The sequence below is a fragment of the Mercurialis annua genome, linkage group LG5 (assembly GCF_937616625.2).
Source record: "Mercurialis annua linkage group LG5, ddMerAnnu1.2, whole genome shotgun sequence".
Lineage (NCBI taxonomy): Eukaryota > Viridiplantae > Streptophyta > Magnoliopsida > Malpighiales > Euphorbiaceae > Mercurialis > Mercurialis annua.
This window is the reverse complement of record NC_065574.1, coordinates 14,843,272-14,866,671: the sequence shown is the minus strand read 5'-3', so window position 1 is coordinate 14,866,671 and position 23,400 is coordinate 14,843,272. Positions and strand designations below refer to the sequence as shown.

Genomic DNA, 23,400 nt, shown 5'->3' with positions numbered 1-23,400 from the left:
TATTAAGCCTTTTATTTTTGTTATTTTTGTATGTATGGTGTTTCATGTAAAGAAAGTTTGATTAGACTTGCAGAAGATATTGATTTTGTAAAAATGGCGGCATGCTTAATTTGTTAATTAATGCACACATTGTAAATTGTTTACGTACGGACTTGTCTTTTTGAAAAGTAAAGTTAAACATTTTACACCAATATGTTTACCCACGAAATGATAATCAAATTTAGTATATTTTATTCTAAGCTTAACCATTTGAATGTACCCTACTCTTTCCAATTTTTTTGTTTATAGCACAAATTTTTAAAATAAGCATGCCCATTTTTTAATGATAGTCATTTATTCACGGTAAAACCATTCTCACGTTTTTGTATCTTTCATTTTTTTTTTTTAAGTTCGTCCTTGATTTACTTTGTTTTTTTAGTTAGTCTTTGTATTTCTATATTTGTCACCATCCTATGTCAAATTTATTATTTATTATTTATTTAGTTTTTTTTTTAATTTTGATCATTTTTTGTTTATTTAGTCCAATTAAGGACGAAATTATTCCGAAATTTTATTTTAGAGGGATGAAGTAAACCATTCACATTACTTCATATTTGAAGTGTTTTATGATAAAAATATAAGTTGGAACAGTATGAAGTAATATGAACAATATATTTAAATATTCACTCTAATTTGATACAATGGCAACAATTAAAATTAATTTTTAAAAAAAATTGAAATTAAAGATTTAAAAATTTTAAGTCAAAAAACATCATAAAGATGAGATATATTTAAATGATTAATTTAATATAAAAATAGATAAAGAGATTATTAAGATAATTATATTATACTTATATAAGGGTAATATAGTCCTTTTCTAATTAAGTTTCAGAAAAGATAGTGAAACAAATTCTCCAAAGGTACGGGAAAAATCGAGATGTCTCTCCCCCTCCCCAACCCTAACCCTAAACCTCATCTGGCCAACTCATACCACCGTACTCCGGCAGCTAATCCTATCGACAACCGTCAGCATGCCCCTGTTTATTATTTTGAAAACTATCCGGATAATTGGAATTATATTAATCTCCAGCAAGCTTTTTTGAAGTTTGGTGTAGCGGGAAGAGTCACCTTAGCAAGGAAACGTAATGTGAGGAACAAACGATTTGGGTTTTTTAGACCTAACATGGAGGAAGATTTCAATACGGTTAAAGCCCGTTTGAATATGGTAAGTATTGGGTATTATCGGATTAGGGCATACGATGCAAGATACCCAGCTAGGGTTTCAGGTTCTATTGGTTTGAAGGAATCTGATCAAGCACATTCAGCTCATCAGCCTAAACAGCAACAACAACATACTTTCAAACCCTCTGTTAGGGATAGCAGGTCTTTTGCTCAGGTTCTGAAAGCTGAACCGCTTGTTTTCTCACAGACATCAGAAGTTGATTACTCGGATTCTCTCATTATCACGGTTAGACATATTCGTTCGTTGCTACAAGTATCATCGTACCTGCAAGCCAAAGGTGTGGTCTATGATAATATGTCTTTTTTGGGAGGTGCTGAAATCATTCTTAGGTTTTGCTCTAAGGAGGCACGATTGGCTTTTGAATTAAGTACTTTTCCGTCTCTGCTGGAATTCTTTTCTTCTTTTAAACCCTTAGGAAGATTTGATGTGAGTAATGGGAGGTTTATTTGGCTTAATATAGTTGGTATTCCTATTGGTGCATGGGAAGAGGATGTCTTCATGCAGGTAGGGAATAGATATGGTGAGTCTATTTCAGTCCACCCAATGATTCTTTCGAAAGATAGGATGGATACAGGTTCTGTCTTGATTTGCACTTCTAGAGATAATATTGTGGATTCAGTTCCAATGGTTTTTTCCGAAAAAGAGTTCAGTATTAGAATTTCGGAATCAGATATTCCAATTATATTGGAAGAATGGGATGGTTTGGAATCATTATCTTCGAGCAGTCAAGGGTCGTTTTCTGACTTGGACAAACAGGGAGATGAAGACTTCTCAGACTCGCTGGTTAAGAAAGGTTTATCAGAAGTTTCTTCCCCAGCGTTTATTACTCATTCACGTTCAGAGGATATTAAAACAGTGGCTTCAGGTGGTGAAGAGCTTCAGGCTGTTAATTCTTTTCCAGAAGATTTCAATATCATCAGGTCTGATCAATCACCAGCTCACAGTAATCCTTTAGCAGAAAGTACTCCGGCAGGGTTTAAGGGTTTTGTTGAGCCAAGAAGAAAATTTAAACGTCTTGATAATAAGGGCAACTTCTGCTCGAATTTCACTTGCTCGAGAGGATCAGATTCATCCTTTTCAAATGCTATTATTAGACATAGGAGCAAAATTAATTTCGCTAATGCTAATAAGGAGGCGGAAGTAAGGAAGACGTGGAGTGTAGGCTTACAATTGGGTCTGTTTGAGGTTGAAAAAGAGGAGGCTATTTTAGAACTTCTTTCTCGTAGAAATCTACAGGACTTTGCGAAGTCTGTATGATTTTGCGTTTTCTCAAGGTTTAGATATTTTCCATGTCTAGCTCTCTTAATATTATTTCCTGGAATTGTCGAGGGGGTCTATCTTTTTATAGAAAACAGCGATTCATTCGCTTGTTGGTTACTAAAAATCATATTTCAGTTCTTGGATTGATAGAAACTAAAAAAGAAAGTTTGAACGAGTTTGATATTAGAAGAATATGGCCTAACTCTCATTTTGATTTCAGCTATTCTTCTTCTCAAGGTGCTTCTGGGGGTTTAGTTATGATTTGGAATAAGCTTTCGGTTATTCCTACTAGAATTTTTAATTCTTCGAGGTTTATTATTCTGGATTATTGCTGGTATTCTACTAACATCCGTTTGATTTTGGTTTATGCAAGTAATTGTCCAAAGGATCGATCCATTCTTTGGCAAGAAATCATTCTAGAATTGGTGTCTGACAAGCTTTGTATTTTGATGGGGGATTTTAATGAAATCTTGGAGCCTTGTGAAAGGCTTAATTGTTCGGGGTTCTCTAATTCTATGAAGGATTTTATGAGTTTTATTCATCATTCGTCCCTTTTAGAAGTTCCTTTGCAAGGCCGGTTGTTTACTTGGTATAATAGAGTGTCGAGATCTAAAATTGATAGGTGTTTTATCTCTCCAAGCTCCTTGAATGTGTGGCCTAAGCATCTTCTCACGGCATTACCGAGATCGTTTTCTGATCATATTCCGCTCTTATTTTGCTCAGAAGTTGCTTCGGATTGGGGCCCTAAACCCTTTAAATCCATCAACGCTTGGTGGAATCATCCTCATTTTCCTACTTTTGTTGACAGCTCTTGGGCCTTAATTTCAGAAAATATGGTTGCAGGGAGTTTAGTTGCTAAGCTGAAAGAGTTAAGAACAGCAATTAAATTGTGGAATAAGAACCATTTTGGGGATTTGAACAAGAAGATGGAGGGTGTTCAACAATCAATTATAGAGTTGGAAACGATTGCAGATACTCGGCCGTTGGAAGATTTGGAATCTACGCAATTGTTCTCTTTACAAGCTGAATCCCATTCGGTTTTGAATCAACTTGATTCTCTGTGGCTTCAAAAGTCTAGATTAAATTGGAACCAATTTGGGGAGAGGAACACAAAGTACTATCATTCTATAGCTTCTATTCGGTCAAGCTCAAACATGATTAATGAAATTTCAGTGAACGATGTGGTTTACGCAAACCCGGATGACATTAAAGTTCAGGTGCATTCTTTCTATAGAAATTTGTTCAAGGAGCAGTGTCAAACTCCTCCTTTTTCCCTGTTAAATCTTCCTATCTGCGGGCTAACGACTTCTCAAGCTGATTATATCTCGGCTCCTTTCTTAGAATCAGAAATTTTCAGTGCCTTATCTAGTTTCGATGACAATAAATCTCCGGGTCCTGATGGATTTAATTTCTTCTTCTATAAGAGAGCATGGAAGACTCTTAAAGGGGATATCTTGAAGTTATTTGCTGATTTCTACAACTCAGGTTTTTTCCCTACAGGATTGAATACTGCTTTTTTGGTTCTATTGCCTAAATTCAAAGGTGCCTCGGATATAGCTGATTTCAGACCAATTAGCTTGGTTAATGGCATTCGGAAGTGGGTTTCGAAGGTTTTAGCTGAAAGACTTTCCACCATTCTTCCTTCAATTATTTCAGAAAGTCAGTTTGGGTTCGTTAAAGGGAGAAACATCCACGATTGCCATATGATAGCGTCAGAGATTATTCACTTGGTGCATAGACGTAGAGAGAAAGTTCTAATGGTTAAACTGGATTTCAAGAAAGCGTTTGATTCAGTTTCGTGGAGTTTTATTATTTCTATGCTTAAGCGCATGAATTTTGATAAAACTTGGATTACTTGGATTTCAGCTCTTTTTAAAAGTTCTCAGTTAGCTGTTTTGGTTAACGGTAGTCCTTCAGAGAATTTTTTTATGGAAAAGGGTGTGCGTCAAGGAGACCCAATTTCGCCCCTTCTTTTTGTGATAGCAATAGAAGGTCTTCGGGCTATTTTTGACAAGGCAATATCTGGAGGTTTAATCGATGGGATTGGTATTGAGGGGTATGTTAATCCGGTTTCTTTATTACAATTTGCTGACGACACTTTGGTGTTCATCCCTTATGACTTGGAAAAGTTAAAGAACTTGCGTCGCATCTTGCATTGTTTTGAAGTTATCTCAGGCCTGCAAATAAATTATCAAAAGTCCTCTATTACAGGGATTAATTTGGATGACTACTCAGTCAGTTTGGCAGCTGATACTTTATCCTGCAAGATAGAGAAATTCCCAATTACTTATTTGGGATTACCTTTGTCGATAAAGAAATTGTCAGCGAAGGAATGGGATCCGGTTATTCGAAACTTCTCCTCTCAGCTTTCCAAGTGGCGCGGGAATTTACTATCTCCGGCAGGTCGGTTAACTCTCATTAAATCAGTTTTAAGCAGTATTCCGGTTTATTTTATGTGTTCGCTGTTTGCTCCAATCTCGGTTATTAATTGTCTTGAGAAATCTATGCGTAAATTCCTTTGGAATGGGTCTGTAGAAGGCAATTACTTCAGTAAAGTGGCTTGGCAAGATGTTTGTTCTCCTTTTAATGATGGGGGTCTGAATATTCTTCCTCTTTGCTTAAAGAATAGGTGTTTGTTATTTAAATGGTTCTGGAAATTGATGAATGCTTCTCATGATTCGCTTTGGTATTCAGTTGTTTCTGTAAGTTGTGGTATCTCTCATTGGTTTCAGATGGAATCATTCGCTTCTTTGAATCTTTCTCCTTTATGGAAAGGGATTACTACCTGCTGCAACTCTCATACGGATTCTTGGGAGCTTTTCAATCTTAATGCATCAGTTTCTTTGGGAAATGGTTCTTGTGTTCGGTTTTGGAAGGATAAATGGATTGGGGATGTGATATTTTCTGCCTCCTTCTCCAGTTTGTTCAATTTGTCCAAAGCCAAAGATGTCACTGTCCAGCAAGTTATGGAAAGGGGTCGGATATCTCAGGATGTTCTTCGCTGGTCTCGTTCTCTGCGTATTGGTGAGCTTCAAAATTTGCAGCGTCTTCAACTGCTAGTGGAATCTGTTGTTCTGAATTTTTTGCATCAGGATCGGTTTATTTGGATGAAGAAGGATGCTTTTTCTTCAGCTTCAATGGCTGCTATGTCTTGGAAGAATCGTCGAGTGGGGCAGTTAGGAATTTCAGATTTAAGTTTCTTCCGTATTATATGGAAAACGAAACTTCCTCCTCGTATCCAATTCTTCAGCTGGCTCTTGGCAAGAGATCGGATTTCTTCGAAGTTATCCTTGATTAGGAGAGGTATTTTGCAGCATGAAGACGGGTCTTGTTCCTTTTGCAGGGAAGTGGAATCGTCGATGCATATTATTGGGCACTGTAGGTTTGCTTGGACAACTTGGTCTCTCTTTCTGTCAAATGTTAATGTCTCTTGGGTTATGCCGAACTCTATTGATTCTTTTTATTGGCAATGGCTGTATATTGCTAAGAAGAAATACAGGGAGCTATGGATTTTGATTTGGTTTTTCGCTATTTGGGAGATTTGGAAGGCTAGAAATCATAGGCAATTCACCAATGTTGGCATTTCTCCGGAGAAACTTTATTTCGTTATTATTAGCAAGGCAGTGGCCTTCTATAAATCTTGGCATCCTGGATTTTCTTATTCATGCGGAGTTGTTATTCGTAATTTAGACTTGATTTGTATTGACTCTTGATTCTTTTGCATCCACTCCTTGTGGTGAGCTAATATATCGATCATTTTTATCAAAAAAAATATAGTCCTTTTCTGTTATTATTTAGGGTAGCCTATATAAAAGCTTTTTATTTAAGTATAAGATTTGGAGTAGTGGTCAAGTATAAAATTTGGAGTAGTGGTCAAGTATACTTTTCTCATTAAGTTAGTTAGCCTATATATATATATATGTACATTTGTTTTAGGGATTAAGGCTTTCCCTTCTAATATTAGACTCCATCTTCTCTTTTCTCTTATCAATGATATTTGCTATTTCTCTCATTATTCTTATTATGGTATCGCTCTTGTCATTGATTTATCTCTCTGGTTGGCGATTTCTCTAGTCGTCTTTTGGATTTGTGGGATCAACTGGCTCTCACAGAATCTGCTGCGCCTTTCAGGCTTATATTGCACGAAGAGAGGAGCAGAGATTAGTACAGTTTTAATGGCTCTTCATGATGAGTTTGAAGGACTTCGAGGGTCCATTTTGCATCGTCATCTGCTGCCTTCTATTGATTCTGTTGTTAGTGAACTTTTAAACGATGATGTTTTACTTATTTTAAACCTATACTATATAAACAATTTTATTACCCTTAACCCTAATTTCATTTCTACTCCACTTCATTTTTCAGCGCCTCCTCCCCCTCTCTACAGACCCTAACTAAAACGCTACATCCTCTCTCTACAAACTTTTAAATTCCAGTCACTTCTTATGCTTTTCCACTCGTTTTTTCTGAAATTCAAAATCTCCCCCATGATTATTTGTCATCAATTCTTTAATTAAGGTCCCCTGTTACTCTTTTCCAGTGAAGTAAATCCATATTTCTTCTTTGCACGCTACGTTTTTGGAACGCAAAGCACGAATTGATGATAGGTCATGGTCTTTCGTGAAGATTTACATGAATCTTAAGGTAATAGGAATCGCTAATTTGTTTTTCTTTTGATCGATTGTTTATTTTTTTAAAAATTTAACTATTCTCTTTTGATTTGTGAGTATTCTTGCATATCTACTTAAAACCATCCCTGCTACTGTTAGCTCTTCAATTTTAAAAACAATGGTGTTTCAAACCCTAATTTGTATCCTCTTCCTTTCTGTTTGTTTGTTTTATGAAATATTTATAGCCTAAATGATTTGGTGGAAGCTCTGTGACTGCGATTATTTTTGTGATAGGTAAAATCCATCTCTCTATTATCTAACTTTTTCTCTTTGATATTAAAATGTGTAGTGGTTTCAAACCCTAATATGTGTCCTTTGGTTTTCTATTTTTTTTTGTTTCATGAAATTTTCATAGGCTAAAGGCTTTGGTGGAAGCTTTAATTATGTCATAGGTAAAATCCATCTCTGTTATCTGACTTTTCTATTTGATTTTAAAATGATTGGTGGTTTCAAACCCTAATTTGTGTCCTCTGGCTTTCTGTTTGTTTCATTTCATGTGTTTTGATGAAATATATTGGGCTAAAAGCTTTGGTGGAAGCTCTGAAACTTTGATGGAAAGGTAATGTTTGTTTTACATTTGAAATTTTATTCTATTTAGTTGATTTTGTTTTGTTATGTCATACGTGAGCTAATTTATTCTTTTTTTCTGTCTGTATGTTGATGTATTGGACCCTGACCCTGTAAAAGGACAAGGATCCATTGGTGGCCAACATCCTGTTGTCCAAGGAATTGCCCCACCTGACCAACTTCATGTGGAAGCAAATACTAACACAGACCCTAATCCTGCTAGCAACATTGGAGGACAAAATAATCTAGTGGAAGCAAATACCAAAAAATGGTAAGGAAATCCACCAAAGGTTAGTGGTATGGGACCATTTCAATGCTATTAAAGATGCTGATGGGGTAATCATACAAGCTGAGTGTTCCTACTGTGCTCGTATTTATAACTGTCATGCTATCAAAAATGGCACATTCCACTTTAAGAGGTCACTTGTTTAGATGCACTAAACACCCACAGACTTTAGCAACTAGCCAAGCATTGTTATCCTTTCAGCCTGTTGTGAATCTGAGGCTAGTCCCAAACAGTCGTCTTGCTATTTGTAATGTTGCTAATTGGAACTTTGATCAGGAAGCTATTAGGAAAGTTGTGTCTTATATGATTGTTTTGATGAATTACCTCTGAAATTTGTTGAAAAACAAGGCTTTAAGAGAATGATGAGTATTGCATGTCTTACGTTTAAAATGTCATCCAGATGAACTGTAAATAGAGATTGTTATGCCAAGTTTGTGGAAGAGAAGATAAAACTGAAATAGTTTATGAAAACAAATACTCAAAGAGTGAGTCTAACTAGTAATGCATGGACTTCTAATCAAAGAATTTAAGAAGAAGAGGATGAATGGGCAGAGGAATTTGCCCTCTCTTTCTAAGAAGTGATAACATCTAGACGACACTTGTCACCACCACTATTATTACCATCTTTCCCAACAGATTTAGTTTTGGAAGCCATAATTCTGTAGGCACAAGGAATGGAAAGGCAATAAACACAGAGTAATCAAGGGGAACACTAATAGACGTAGTAAAATCTATTGACCACAGAATGTATAAACATGAAAAGTTTTTCTTTTTATACTTAATAGCAGTTGTAAAGAAGATTACATATGATGAATAGAAAACCTAAAGATCAGAAAAGAAGAAATCATAGCAATTACTAGTTGAAACTGGAGGAATGAGCTTATTGAAGCAAATAGAAAAGGAAATTCAAGAGATTGACGAAATAATCTTTTAAAAATTTGAAGAAGAGATCGCAAGACAACAAAAATAACAAAGAAAGAAAACATGAGAAATAAAGGAAATTTAAGGATAATCAAAAGTCACGACGGAACACAAAGGGCCTATATTGGAAGGAACAATCATAAAGTGCCATCTGACACGAAATGATAACTGCCAAATGAGGATTAGAGGCGCCTAAAAATTCAAAATACAGGCACCTCCTCACATAGTTTATGTAAGATACAACATAACACCCACCCCTGGTTACGAGGACATACACTCTACATTGGATCCCGGCCATAATGAATGGAAGGCGAATTGAAGCATAGCCTCTACTCTGGACATGAATATCTGAATGACTTGGAAGGGGGGACTAGTGATAATCCGATAGAGGCGGAGGAACCTCCAAAAATACATATATCACCAACTATAGCAAAAACGAATGGAGCAGGTTCACAAGCCCACGAGAATCACAATCCCGAACTGCAGAAGTACTTGTTTGGGATTACCTTGTATATCATCTCAGACCAGTATCACTAAGGAAGCAGCCGGGCTTGAGGCACAAAGGACATTACTTGTATAGAAAGAAAGGAAGTCCACGTTAGCCCAAGGGACCACTGAAAATTATTTGAAAAGAGAACATATACGTCCACACTTCAAACACTAAAATAACTGAAAAAGGACAACTTAGTCTATAATATAGAGGACACCTCACAACTGGATGTACGAATGCAAAAGAAAAACTACACTGTACAAACCACTTTATCCTAAAATTTTAAGATATTTGTTTTTATCTCTATTTTCACTTTTCTTCTTCACTTAATATTTATTTGAGGATCGGAGTGAGCGTCCAAAAAATCCATTACCGTGTTTTCTGTTCTCACATCATGGAGTTCTAGCAGAATCCCCTATTTCCAGTGATTTATCACCTAACTATTTAAGTTTTGGATCATTGTTTCAATTTTTGTTACTTAAAATATTGAGTATAAAATCTCTGTTAGTTTTAGTTTTAATAATATCATGAATTTCATTAATAATCAACATTAAGAATAATTACAATGCTAATCTTAATATTAGATAATGAAAAATAAATTACTAAATTAATTTAATAGAGATTATTACTTTAATTTTATTTTTTTCTTAATTCGATGTCGATGCATATGATGACGTGTCACTTATTCATTGGTGTAATATTGTTGAGGTGGACATCATTATTGGCAGCCACATCATCATATTATAACTAATGTATCGAATTGAGAAAAAAATAAAAATTCATACATACAATTGAGACGTTTTAAAGTGTGTAAATAATTAAAATGAAAAAACATGTATAGTATATGAACTTTTATAACATTCTCCCAATAACTAAAAATAAATTACTTTTATAGTCATTAATTTTTACCTAATGCCATATACAATTTATTTAAAAAGATAGAGTAATAATTAAAAGACAATGCTTCTTTATTGAGAAAAGAACAAAACAAAGGCAAAAATCCAATCCATGCTAACAATGGCCTGCATTCTAAGCTAATATGTCTACATAGTTCAAAACAAATAAATTCAAATTCAAAATTTAAGTTATCAAATGTTTACAAATTAAAATTATGGTATCACTTTGATATATAAGATAATCCTCATAATGGAGTGAGGTAGCAATATAAATGTATAGAGAAGCCGGCTTCTGTAAAAAAATAAATGAAATTGCCGGCTTCTGTAAAAATCCAATGCTTATTCTTCTATATAAATAGAACCTAACTCCCAATCTAAATGCACAAAATAATCTCAGAATTGCAGTTAACAAACTGATCTTAGCAATGGCCAAGTTTAACAAAGCATCCATGTTTTTGGCCATTGTGCTCTCTCTGCTTCTCATGATCTCCACTGCTCAGGCTAGAAAGGTTTCAAGTAAGTGTTTATGATTTTAATATTATTTACTCTAAATTTGTATCCGCGTCCTCAATTCGCATAAAAAATAATTTTATTATTAGTTTCATAAAAAAATTATCATTTATTGTAAGTTTGATTAGAAAAGTATAGTTTATACATCTATATAACTTAATGAATCAAATATCCGCTCAGACCTATCCATTTAACGGGTTTCGATACTTTAATTTTAGAGAGAGCAAATAAACAATGTTTTCATTCTAATCATTACATGTAAATTCATGAAGCAAATTGATATTTAAGTGAGACATGATTTATCGTAAAACTTATTATTATTTTAAGTGATATAAAACAATTAAGGCTTAATGGCAAAAAAAATCCAAACCTTTACGACTTGTTGCAATTATATCCAATCCTTTTAATTTTTGCAATAATATCCCAATTACATTATTTTGTTGTAATAATATCCAAATTGCACTTTTTATGTGAATTTTTTTGAGTTTTTTTGCCATTTTTGGGACTTTTACTATATTATTATACATCAAAACATAATAATAGCCTAATATCTTAATTGAAAACAACAAGTTTAGCCATCAATTTGACTATTATTGCTACAAAAAATGCAATTTGGATATTATTGCAACAAAAAAATGCAATTTGGATATTATTGTAAAAATTAAAAGGTTTTGATATAATTGCAACAAGTCGTAAAGGTTTGGTTTTTTTACCATTAGGCCAACAATTAATATCCTCTTTTAATTTTACAATTGAAATTGCAATTTAGCTGGATTTGGAGGTGCAAAACCTACAGCACAATGTGTTGCAGTAACGGGTGCAGAAGATGGCGATACTTGTACTAGCGTTGCTCAGCTGTTCGGTATGACTCTCAAGTTCTTTATTTCCATCAATCCGAACATCAACTGCGATGATATTTTCGTAGGTCAATGGCTCTGCATCTCTGGATCTCCTTAATTCATATATAGTTATGTCTTCTGAAGTTATCTTCTAAGTGATGCGTAATTTGAATAAAGAGAGAAACGGATGTTTCTTCTTATTTACAACACTTGTATCGTTTTACGTGTTTCACACGTGTTTTTTATATATAATATACATAGAAATATTAGTGCTTCTTTATAGGAGCCTTAATTTCATGAGCTCTATAGACCCTGATTTTTTTTCTGATATAAGATCTTCATTAAATAAGGTATATATAAATCATTGACTATTGGTCCAGCAATATAAAGTGGATGAGCTTGAATAAAAAGGATTAGCAAGTGAAATTCTTGCCGGATTATGACTAAAAAAGAAACGGGTATTAGCCAAAATGGTACAAAACTTTGTACCTTATCTCAAAATGGCATTTGTTCTTTAGTTTGTATCTTTTTAGTACTATAATTTCTATTATTTGTTTTTCGTTATTCTTTTTTACAAATTCCGGCCACTTTTAATGACGTGGTAATCGGATTTTTCCGCGCGCGTTAAATGACACATTAGATAAGTTTAATTATTAATGATACTATTAGATAAGTTTATCGGATGTGTCAATCAGATGTGGTAAAAAATAAAATAGTATTCTTGCACCGGTTGGCACCATTGAAAGTGGCCGGAATTTGTAGAAACACACCTATCTGAAACAAATAATTGAAATTATGATACCACGAAGATTCAAATTAAATAATGGTACCATATTGATATAAGATACAAAATTTTGGTACCATTTGGGCTAATAATGCGGTGAACAGAGCCTAATGGAACAACATTAAGAAAAAATGAGCTCATAATTTTAGGGTTAATAATCACTCATGACCCTGACCTTTAAGGCTACGTGCACAAAACCCCCTGAAGTTTAAAAACGGGCACTAAACCCCCTGAACTTTGTGGCGGCACTCACCACGACACTTATGGACGAAAATACTCCTGACGCCGTCTTTTGTTTGGCGACTGTCTTTTAAAATAGAAAAAAAAATTGACAGCGCCATATGTCAATTGACACGTCATCAAAAGACAAAAAAAAATACCCAAAATACCCAAAACACCCCTAAATATAATATCTAATTAAATCAAAAAATCCAACCCAAAATCCAACCACCCATTCAAACCCAAACCGCCACCGATCTAACCACCGCCACCACTCCACCATCGCCGGAAAATTTTCTGGTCATCTTCTCCGAGTGAATGATGACCGGAAAATTTTTTGGTCATCCAAAGGTTTGATGACCGAAAAAATTTTCGGACATCATTCGTTTGAAGAAGATGACCGAAAAAATTTCCGGTGGTGGTTGGGTTGGCGGCGGTGGTTGGGTGGTGGTGGTTGGTTGGGTTAGTTGTTTGGTTAATCGATTGGGTTGATTTTTTTGTCCTTTTCTAAATTAAATTAGGGGTATTTGAGGTGTTTAAAATTTTTAAGGTATTTTGATGACGTAGCAGCTGATATGGCGCCGCCATTTTTTTTTTTAAGACTGACCGTTGACTGAAAAAGACGGCGTTAGGGGTATTTTGGTCATATTTGGTATTTATGGGGTTTTGTGAGCGCCGCACAAAGATTAAGGGATTTAGTGCCCGTTTTTAAACTTCAGGGGGTTTTGTGCACGTAGCCCTAAAGGTCAGGGGCCATGGGTGATTATTAGCTTAATTTTAGAGAAGAAAATCTAAGGAAGTAACATGATCATGGAATTCGAGAGAACGTTGAACAATCGCAAAGCTTTCCGTCTACATTAGAGAAAAACGTCTTCTTCACCAAGTTGAAAAACCAGCAACAAACACTCCATTAAAACCACATAGAATAGCCCTGTGAAACTTTATTATCTTATTTAAATAATGCCCGTTAATATTTGGGTTAATGTTAAAAAAAAACCACGAACTTTATATGTTTTTTTATTTTAATCACAGTTTAAATTTTCTCATTTTCATGCACGAACTACCATTTTTTTCTCAAATTCATACATGGTGCAGTTGTCATGGCTCCATTGATGTAATTCACTGAGATGGAGGTCATCTTACACCAATGATGAGTGCCACCATAGCGCCGTGTATGAATTTGAGAAAAAATGGTAGTTCGTGCATGAAATGAGAAAATTTAAACTGTGTGATTAAAATGAGAAAACGTGTAAAGTTTGTGATTTTTTTTTTTGACATTAACCTTTAATATTTTATTTTAATCAACCCATTCTTGGAGGATTCCATCTAATAACACCCTGTGGTTGATCGTTTCGATTTGGCAGTGTGCTAGTACGTGGCTGGCCAGATTGCAACCATCTTGAAACGTATATTCATAACCATATTTTAGACAGAAGTAAGGCCAAATAACCAAAATAGGACAAATTTTTAAAGAAAATTTCACAAATTCGCAAACCTTTTAAAATTATCAATATCGTTATGAAATGCGGATTTTCGCTTAAAAAAATGTCTAACCCTCAAAAGGCACACGCTTTTACTTATGTGGCGTCTACATGGTGTGCCACACATATGCCACCATCGCAAACACTAGGTTAAAAGTGCAACTAAGTTTTAAAATTTTCTCTAAAAATGTTTAGACCTTTAAAGTTTAAATCGTTTTAGGACATGTATGAAACGAAAACATGCATTTCAGGACGATACATATACTTTTAAAAGGTTTGGACATTTTTGAAACGAAAATTCTGCATTTCAGGACGAAACATAGACTTTTCAAAGGTTGGATTTTTGTGAATTGTTTTTAAAAAAATTTGGCCTTTTTTTGTTATTAGGCATGGAAGTAACGATAAACTTAAGATAAATCTATAAATATGATTATTAATATAATTTGTATCTTAGCTTCCAAAACCTATTAGTTCGAACGAATAATAGGAATTAAGCACTCAAAATGTTCGTTAATTCAATTGCATAACAAAATTGAAAATAAAAAAAGGAGTTGTTCTAAATATCAAAAATCGCCTCACAAGTCTTAAAGTTATATTTAAATTCCAAAATTATTGATATCCTAATCTAAATTAAAAAAAAATTACTAAATGAAACATAAATCACAATTCTAGATTCCAACACGATTAAATTTGACCCAAAAAATTCATGAGCATAGCTCATGAGTATTGATCATTAGCCCGTTTTTAATGAAATTAGGCCAGAAATTGTTTAAATCGCACGCCACCTATTTTCACAAAATTACCAAATACCATTATCCAGTTTTTCAATCTATTTTTTCAAAAAAATTCAATTACGTGTCCACGTCTGTATTAATTTCGGTAACAAGATGAAAGTAGAGCATTATCGGTTTTTAGAATATCGTATATCGATTAAGCCAACAACACCATATTACTGTTACGAACTTCTGCACCATCTCAATGCTTAATTGAGATAGTTGCTAAACAAACTAGTCACTAATGATAACATTAATAGAAGATTGAATATATTTAAGATTAAAAGAAAAGGAGATACAAAAAGAGGAGACTGAGTTTAGAATAGAAAGCCTTTATCCTAAAACAATACAAGAGGTGATATATATAGGCTAAGTTAAAGAAGGAAAAGAATACACTACTATTACATAATAGTAAACATAATAACCTATTTAACATCCCTCCCTTATATGCGAAAGCGATAACCATTGAGAGTTTGTCGGTCAAAAAATAATTAAAGCACGAGAGGATAGTGGTTTGATAAACAAATTATATGCAAGTTGTAAGAAAGAAAGATATATCAATATCAGAGTGTCATTCTAAAATGATGGCAAGTAATATGATAATATGCTTGGTACTTTTGTGGAAGACCAAGTTATGAGAAATATGAGTAACATTGTTACTATCACATTGTATTTGAGTTGGTCGTCGCAGAAAAACACTCATATCAACAAGCAACCATCACAACCAAACTATGTCATATGTAGTGGAAGCCTTAACACGATATCCAGTCTTCATTTAAAGCCTTTATATAACATCCTACATCTTATTTCTCCAAAAGATAAGAGAATCACCAAAAAAAATATGTAAGCCAATAGTGGATTTGCGGTCAGTGGGATCACCAACCCAATCAGCATCAGAGTAAGCACGTAATTTTAAAGATGAAGAAGATGAGAGCAAAAGAGTTTGAAACTAAATGCCACATAGGTATCTCAAGATATGAATAACAGCATTCAAAAGAACTGTAGTAGGAGAAATAACAAACTAAATGATTATATGAATAACATATGCAGTATCAAGACGAGTAATAGTATGATAAACCAAACTTCTGATAACCGTTCTATACAAAATTGGATCTGGCAGAGGAGACCCATTACAAACAGAGTAACGAGCATTGAGTTCAGTTTGAGTATCAATAGTGTTATTATCAGAGAAGCGAGCAAGCTTTAAAATATAAAAAAATATATCCTAAAATAAATAATTTTTTATAAAGTTATTTTTTTAACATGTTTCTACAAGATTAAGGAATAAGTTGATATTCAAGTCAAATTTTAACGTGAATTTTTTTAATTTTCCCCTGTGACATTATAACTTTTTTATATATTATGATTATGACATTATACAACTAACGTGCTTTTTTATTTTATTTTATAATTGAAAATGAAATATAGTTGGATTTGGAGGTGCAAAATCAACTGCAGAATGTGATTCAACGTCAGGTGTAAAAGATGGAGATACTTGTATGAGCATTGCTCAGCAGTTCGGTTTGACAATCGAGTTCTTCGCTTCCATCAATGCAAATCTCCACTGCGATGCTATCTTTGTCTATCAATGCCTTTGTATTTCCGGATTTGCTGGCTAATAATCACCCATGACCCTGATCTTTAGGGTTCGATCGCTAAACCCCTTAATGTTTAAAAACGATCAGTAAACCCTCTAATCTTTGTGGTGGCGCTCGCTAAACCCGAGAACAAAAATACCCATGGCGCCGTTGTTTTTAGTCAATAGACATTCTAAAAAATAAGTTGGCGGCGCCACGTCATCAAAATACCCCTATATTTAATTAAAATAAAAAGAAATTACCCAACCCAACCCAACCTAACAGTTGATTCATCGCTTGTAGGGATGAAGATCAGATCTGACGTTCATCCCTAAAAGAGATAAACAATCGTTCATCCCTTTTAGGGATGAACAACAGATTCTTCATCCCTAAAATCGATGAACGATGTGTTCATCGCTTTTAGGGATCGATGAACGATATGTTCATCCCTTTTAGGGATGATCAGCGTCTGTACATCCTTACAAGGGATGAACGATAATGGAGGCGTACGGCAATGGGAGTGGAGGTGGGCGGAGGACGAACGGTGCTGGAGGAAGAAGAAAGAAGAAGATGAGGGAAGAAGAAAGGGGAAAAAGGAAAAAAGGGTCTCTATGTTTTTATTAAAAAAATAAAATAATTATAAATTTTTTAATATTATAAAGATATAATTGAAATTAAAAATTATCAAAAATTAATTTAAGAAATAAATAAAATATTGAGGGGTTTTTTAAACTTTTTTCATCTTTTTAGGGAGAGTGTAGCTCAATTGCTTTGATGAGAGCGGGGGAAGGGTTTTTGATACAGAAACAAAAAATTTGGGATTTGTTTGTATCAAAAACAGCAAGAGTGACTCATTTGATATTTTGTACCAAGTTGAGGGGGTGAATTGACCCTTTGTTCATCTATAAATACAAAAAAAATTAGCAATACAAAATTATTTGAACAATTGTTTTTAGTATGATTTTTAATTTCAAAAGAATAAATTTTTGATTTTCTACTAATGAATGACTCATTTGTTGATAAATAAGTTTATATAGATGATTGTTTTAGCAATATTAAATAATTTTATGAAAATTAAAGTCCATGCTGGCAAAAATACGGATCTCCTTTTATTTAATTATTCCACTAATCTTTTTATTTTTTTCATTTTGATAATTTAAAATGAAATGCTCGGCTTACTTTTGAAACGTCCAATTTTTCAGGTATTACATTTCCAGCCCCAGAGGAAGGGTTTCTTGAGACCATAGCAACTCTCCACTGAACTCTGACCAGCAGATTGAATAAACACGATTGAGCTCCAAACAACAACGTACAAAGATGAACTCTGGCAGCCAATCTTCATCTTCAGTCAATTCTATCAATTCAAAAGCCAATTTTCCAGATCTAGATTGTTGTTTTATTACATAACGAAAGAAGATAAAGTAAATTACTCCATCACGGAAGTTGAACTCATGCTCACAGAATACGGAAACGGTTGAATCCGATGAATTAATCAAGAATTTTAATGCTTAGCTTATTAAATTCGCAATAGGCCAATTTCGTCTCAGAAGTAAGAAAAATTTGGGATATTGGAATGTAATTGGGATTATTTTCGATAGCGAATTAAGAGGAAATTTTGAGGCTCCTTACTCAAGCCTTGGACAAGGAATAACCGAACTTGGTTTAACTAGGTTCTTTTTCTCTCAAGGTTTTTTATTTCTCAATGATTAGTCATTTTAATTGTATTGCATGGAATTTCCGAGTTGGTTTATCGTTTTTAAGGAAATAATGCATTATTGGATCTTTGGTGTTTAAAAATCAAGTTTCTATTATTGGTTTGATTGAAACTAAAAAAGAGACGATGGATGAGTTTTTTAATTAGTCGTTTTTGGCCTACGAATGATTTTGGTTATTGCTTTTTTTTCCTTCTATTGGTGCTTCTAGAGGTCTAGCTTGTATTTGGAATTCGAATGTTTTAACTCCTTCCCGTGTTGTCACCTTTTCTCGATGGATTAGTATTGATTCTGAGTTGACTTCAATCCAACTGAAGTTTATTTTAATCCATGATTGTTTCTTTGCAGCAAACATGCTATCTTTGTGGGCTGATTTAACTCTTGAACTTCGATTAGACAAGGTTTGCTTTTTGATTGGCGATTTAAATGAGATATTTCAGCCGGAAGAGCGATTAAATTTTGCGGGTTATACTTTAGAAATGTGTGACTTTATGGAATTCATTAAGACTCGTAATTTAAAAAGGCGCATTTCAATGGTCGATACTTTACTTGGCAGAATAATCACTCTAGATCGAAGATTGATAAATGTTTTGTGTCTTTTTTGGTTTTTTCCTATATGGTCTAACTTTATTTTGAAAGCTCTCCCTATAAGCTTTTTAGATCACGTTCCTTTATTTTTTAGCTCGATTCTTGATATTGATTGGGGACCAAAACCGTTCAAGTCTATTAACGCTTGGTGGAATTCTTCTTCTTCTTCTTCTTCTCATAATCTTATTTTGAGTTCTTGGACAACCATCTCTAATAAACACGCAAGGGAAGATTTGGTCATCAAGATGAGAGAGTTTCACGTCATCATAAAGCATTAGAACAAAAATATTTTTGGTAATCTGAATACCAAATTTGACAAGGTGCAGTTCGAGATTCAAGCTCTCAAAGCAGAAATGGATAATGGTGTTGTTTCAGATATGGATTCGGAAAAATTGGCGGATTTACACATTAAATGTTATGAGGTCTTGAAATAATTTGAATCGGTTTGGCATTAGAAATCTTGACCGGATTGGAATTTTCACAAAGACAAGAATACGAAATTCTTTCATACTATTTCTTCAGTCCACTCTCGTAGCAATTCAATTAGCAAGATAACAGCTGATAATCAATCTTACTCTTATCTGGATGATATTCGTTTTCATATTCAGGCTTTTTATAAGAACTTGTTAACAAAAAACTACCAAGTTCCTTTTTCTTTTGTCGATCAGCCCATAAAGACCCTCACTCAGTCTCAAGCAGTCGCGTTGGTTGAAGAATTATCGAAAAGCAAAATTTATGCTACTTTATCGGGTTGTGATGATAATAAAGCTACAGGAACTGATGACTTCAATTTCATTTTTTACAAACGAGCATGGTCGATTCAAAAGCAAGACGTTCTTAATTTATTTAATAACATTTACAAAACCGGGTATTTTCCTCCAAAATTAAACATGGCTTGGTTTTAATTCTTAAGACGAAGGAAGCTTCATATATTAAATACTTTCGGCCTATCAGTTTGATAAACAAGGTTTTTAAGCTTATCACTAATGTGTTGGCCAACAGATTATCTTCCATTCTGCCTTTAATTATTTAAAAAACCCAATTTAGTTTTATTAAAGGTAGCAATATTCATGATTATCACATGATTGATTCAGAATTGATTTAGTTATCCAACAAACAGAAAGATCAAGTTTTTCTAATTAATCTTGATTTAAAAAGGCTTTTCATTATATTTCTTAGAATTTCATTCTGCAAATGTTAACTAAGATGAATTTTGATTAAATTTGGATTAAGGGGATTGTTCATGTAATACCCCGTACTTTTCCAGATAGTTTCGATTAATCTTTCGATGCCGCTGTGTTTGGTTTTGTGCTTCGTTAGTCTAGGGTGATTCGTTTTCTTTGTGGTTTGATTCTTTGAAATTGTGCATTGACCCGTGTGACCTTCGGTGTGTCATTTGGACTTGTTTTTGTGTGCCTCGGGCCTAGGGGGTTAACTTAAGGCCTTGGATGTTAGTGATATGCACTAGGTCAATCATGTTTGACCATGTTTTGACTTTATCATTTTATTATTTATTGATTGGCAGTTTTTATCATTTTATATTAATGATTAAAATACTTGAATGGTTAATTCTTTCTAAGGTCATCGAGTATGTGACTTGATAGTAGAACCCTTAGGTTTAATAAAAGAATTATATACCATCTATCCCTAGTCTTAATAGAACATTGAGACTAGTATGATGTTGACTGATGATTATGTTTTACTAATCATGTATATGAGATATTAAGTCAAATCATAGGTGCTATTTGAGAAATAAGGCACTGGATGACCCACTGTGAGAATACTACATAGATCACTGTCATAAGTAATTCTCATTACAGTTCTATTAGTATAATCCTTTGACCTTGAAATCATCATGGATTTCTACATAGCTATTTCATATTTTGATACAGTCTTACATTATCTTTAACAGGATAATGGAATAGATTGTCATTGGATATGAAAGTAACTATGTGAGAAATGTGAGTGACTGAGAAGGAATTTGTCCCTCATTTATTTGAGTAAGATATCTATGGGCCCCTTGAAGAAGATAGACTGAAGTAAATGCATGGCCATGCTAATTGATAAGAAGTTATCATTTTCAGTCTACTTAGAGTCAAGAAACTAATGATTGAATGTTATAAGGATGACATAACTATGCCTTATATTCAATCTGGATATCGAGAGATAAAGGGATTAAAATATTATTGTAAATGGTTAAATCGGATTATCGATATTCATATAACTTGGGTAGTCATAATGTCTTGCTAGAGGCCACTTATGACTTGTGGGCTGAAATAGGGATTTCGAGCCTACTGCCAACGTTATATGAACCTACAGGGTCGCACACTAAAAACAGGCCCAAAACAGTTATGGGTTGTACCCAATGTAATTAAGTGATTAATTATATATATATATATAATTCGTAATATATATATATTAATAAATATATATATTAATTCGAAATTTAAGGATAAGTGTTTTCCTTAATTTATTATTTTTGGAAGATAATAAATATAGTAATTAATATATATAGATAATTATCAAAAAGGAGTATTTGATAAACATAAACTTGTAGAATTGCAATGAGATTGAAATTCGAATTTGTCTCAAAACCTAGTGTTATTTATCACTATAAATACTCATTAAGCAGTTGGTTTGAGAATCACGAAATTCATTATTCACTAAATCACTAAAATTCGAAATTGCTTGTGAAGCAATAGTGCTAGCACACAAGCACTAGTTTTGGCTAAGGTCTGTTCGTGTGGATACTCGTAGAGGACGCGTTCTTTTGGAGGCGTTTCTGATCCGAGGCCAGGTATCACCAAAGTGAACCACCTCCTTCCTTCCTACATTGCTGTTGAATTCGACATACAAGTAAGTAATTGTTCTGTTTAATTCGAATTACATGGATCTTGGTTTGGGTTTTTAGATAAATTTTTGAAATTCCGCTGCGTTATGAACCAATAAAACCCAACAGTGGTATCGGAGCTGCTTGTAATTTGATTAATTAGATTCTGAGTATATATGTGATATATGCTTATTGTATGTTCTGTTTTGAAAAAGGGGTTGTTTTTCGAAATTGTTTTTGAAGGAATTATAATTCGTTGTAATTATAAATAAAACGTTTATGTGATTAATTGTATGAAAAATAGTATGAAGAATTAATTTGATTAATTGTTTAATGTGATTAAAACTTCGAATATACTGTTCTAAATTAATATTACGTTTTAATTTGATTAAAGGTTTCGTAGTATTAATGTTCATACGAATTGATAAGAAAAGGGGAAACAGAATAATAAAACTGTTTTTGAATAAGGATTAGTAAACTGTTTATGAAACTGTTTTAATTCCATTAGGAAAACTGTTTTTGAATAGGATTAGTAAACTGTTTGTGAAACTGTTTTGATTCTATTAGTAATTCTGTTTTGAATAGGATTAGTAAACTGTTTGTGAAACTGTTTTGATTCTATTAGTAATTCTGTTTTGAATAGGATTAGTAAACTGTTTGTGAAACTGTTTTGATTCAATTGATAAAACTGTGTTTAATTATGTTATGAACATAATTTATAAAACTGTATTTAATTCTGCTATGAGCCGAATTAATGAAACTGTTGTTATTTAAGTGTTAAATAAATTGTTTCTGAACAGTTTTTAAGATGCAGTAATTAGGGTTTTGGGGTTATTTTAATCTGTTTTGAACATATTAAAATAAACTGTAATCAGTTAAGATTATTGATTTCGGATAAAGAAATTTTAATTCTGTTAAGAGTAACATGTGAGAAAAATTTCTGGACCACCGCCTGGGGCTCTGCCCCCGGGCCCCGCCAGGGGCGCTGCCCCTTGGACCCCGCTCGGGGCGCTGCCCCCAGACCCCGCCAAGGGGCCGCGCCCCTTGGACCCCGCTGATACACCCCATTAAGGACCGTTATCCTTTTAAGCCGGCGTGTTTTTGTCATGTATTTTATTTTAATACTTTAATGATAAATTTTAAATATGATTTAAATTATCATGAATAACATATTTATATGATTGTTGTTAAATATGATTTAAAATAGTGAAATAATATGTTTTTAATGTTTATCTTATTGGTTATATGCTTTGCATGATTATTTTATATGTGATAAGATAGGATAACTAAATAGGATAAATAACAAACCCTTATTTAATATTAAGTCTTCAATATACCTCCCATTGTAATAACACTTATCAAAACTTAGATTGCTATGTATAGGCTATGCCAAAGCATAATGTATAAAGTCATCTAAGTAAGATAAGTTGGATAAAAGTGATATCCATATGTTTGATTTGGTTAGACTTAACTAGGTTATCAAAATAGTTTTGAACCTAGGGTATAAGATAGAATATCAAGACTACATGTGATGTTAATATTCTATGTTCAAGAATTGCATGAGATGTAATTGGTAAAGTGTTACCTACCTAAATAAACCACACTTAAAGTGATAAGCCAAAGCTTACTTGAAGTAGGGTGAAATATGGATCTTGTCCCACTATTATTTTTCAATTGTTGAAATTAACATTAAGGGTTTTTATATGAATTATGGATATATGTTGTGGGAATTTTATTGTGCCTTTTATTAAATGCTACTTGTATATTTATTGTTGTAG

General features: G+C 33.5%; 1 protein-coding gene across 1 annotated transcript; it reads left to right on the top strand.

Moving 5' to 3' along the window:
• Nucleotides 1-10,640: 10,640 nt before the first annotated feature.
• Nucleotides 10,641-11,776, top strand: LOC126681516 (lysM domain-containing protein ARB_03438-like). Its single transcript, XM_050377059.2, has 2 exons — nucleotides 10,641-10,825; nucleotides 11,589-11,776. The coding sequence occupies exons 1-2, from the start codon at nucleotides 10,735-10,737 to the stop codon at nucleotides 11,774-11,776; spliced, it is 279 nt and encodes a 92-aa protein (XP_050233016.1). The 5' UTR covers nucleotides 10,641-10,734.
• Nucleotides 11,777-23,400: the final 11,624 nt, after the last annotated feature.

Coding starts and splice junctions, on each gene's coding strand:
- LOC126681516 (XM_050377059.2), top strand. CDS start 10,735: ATGGCCAAGTTTAACAAAGCATCCATGTTTTTGGCCATTGTGCTCTCT. Junction 10,826..11,588: donor TCAGGCTAGAAAGGTTTCAA/GTAAGTGTTTAT, acceptor ATTGCAATTTAG/CTGGATTTGGAGGTGCAAAA.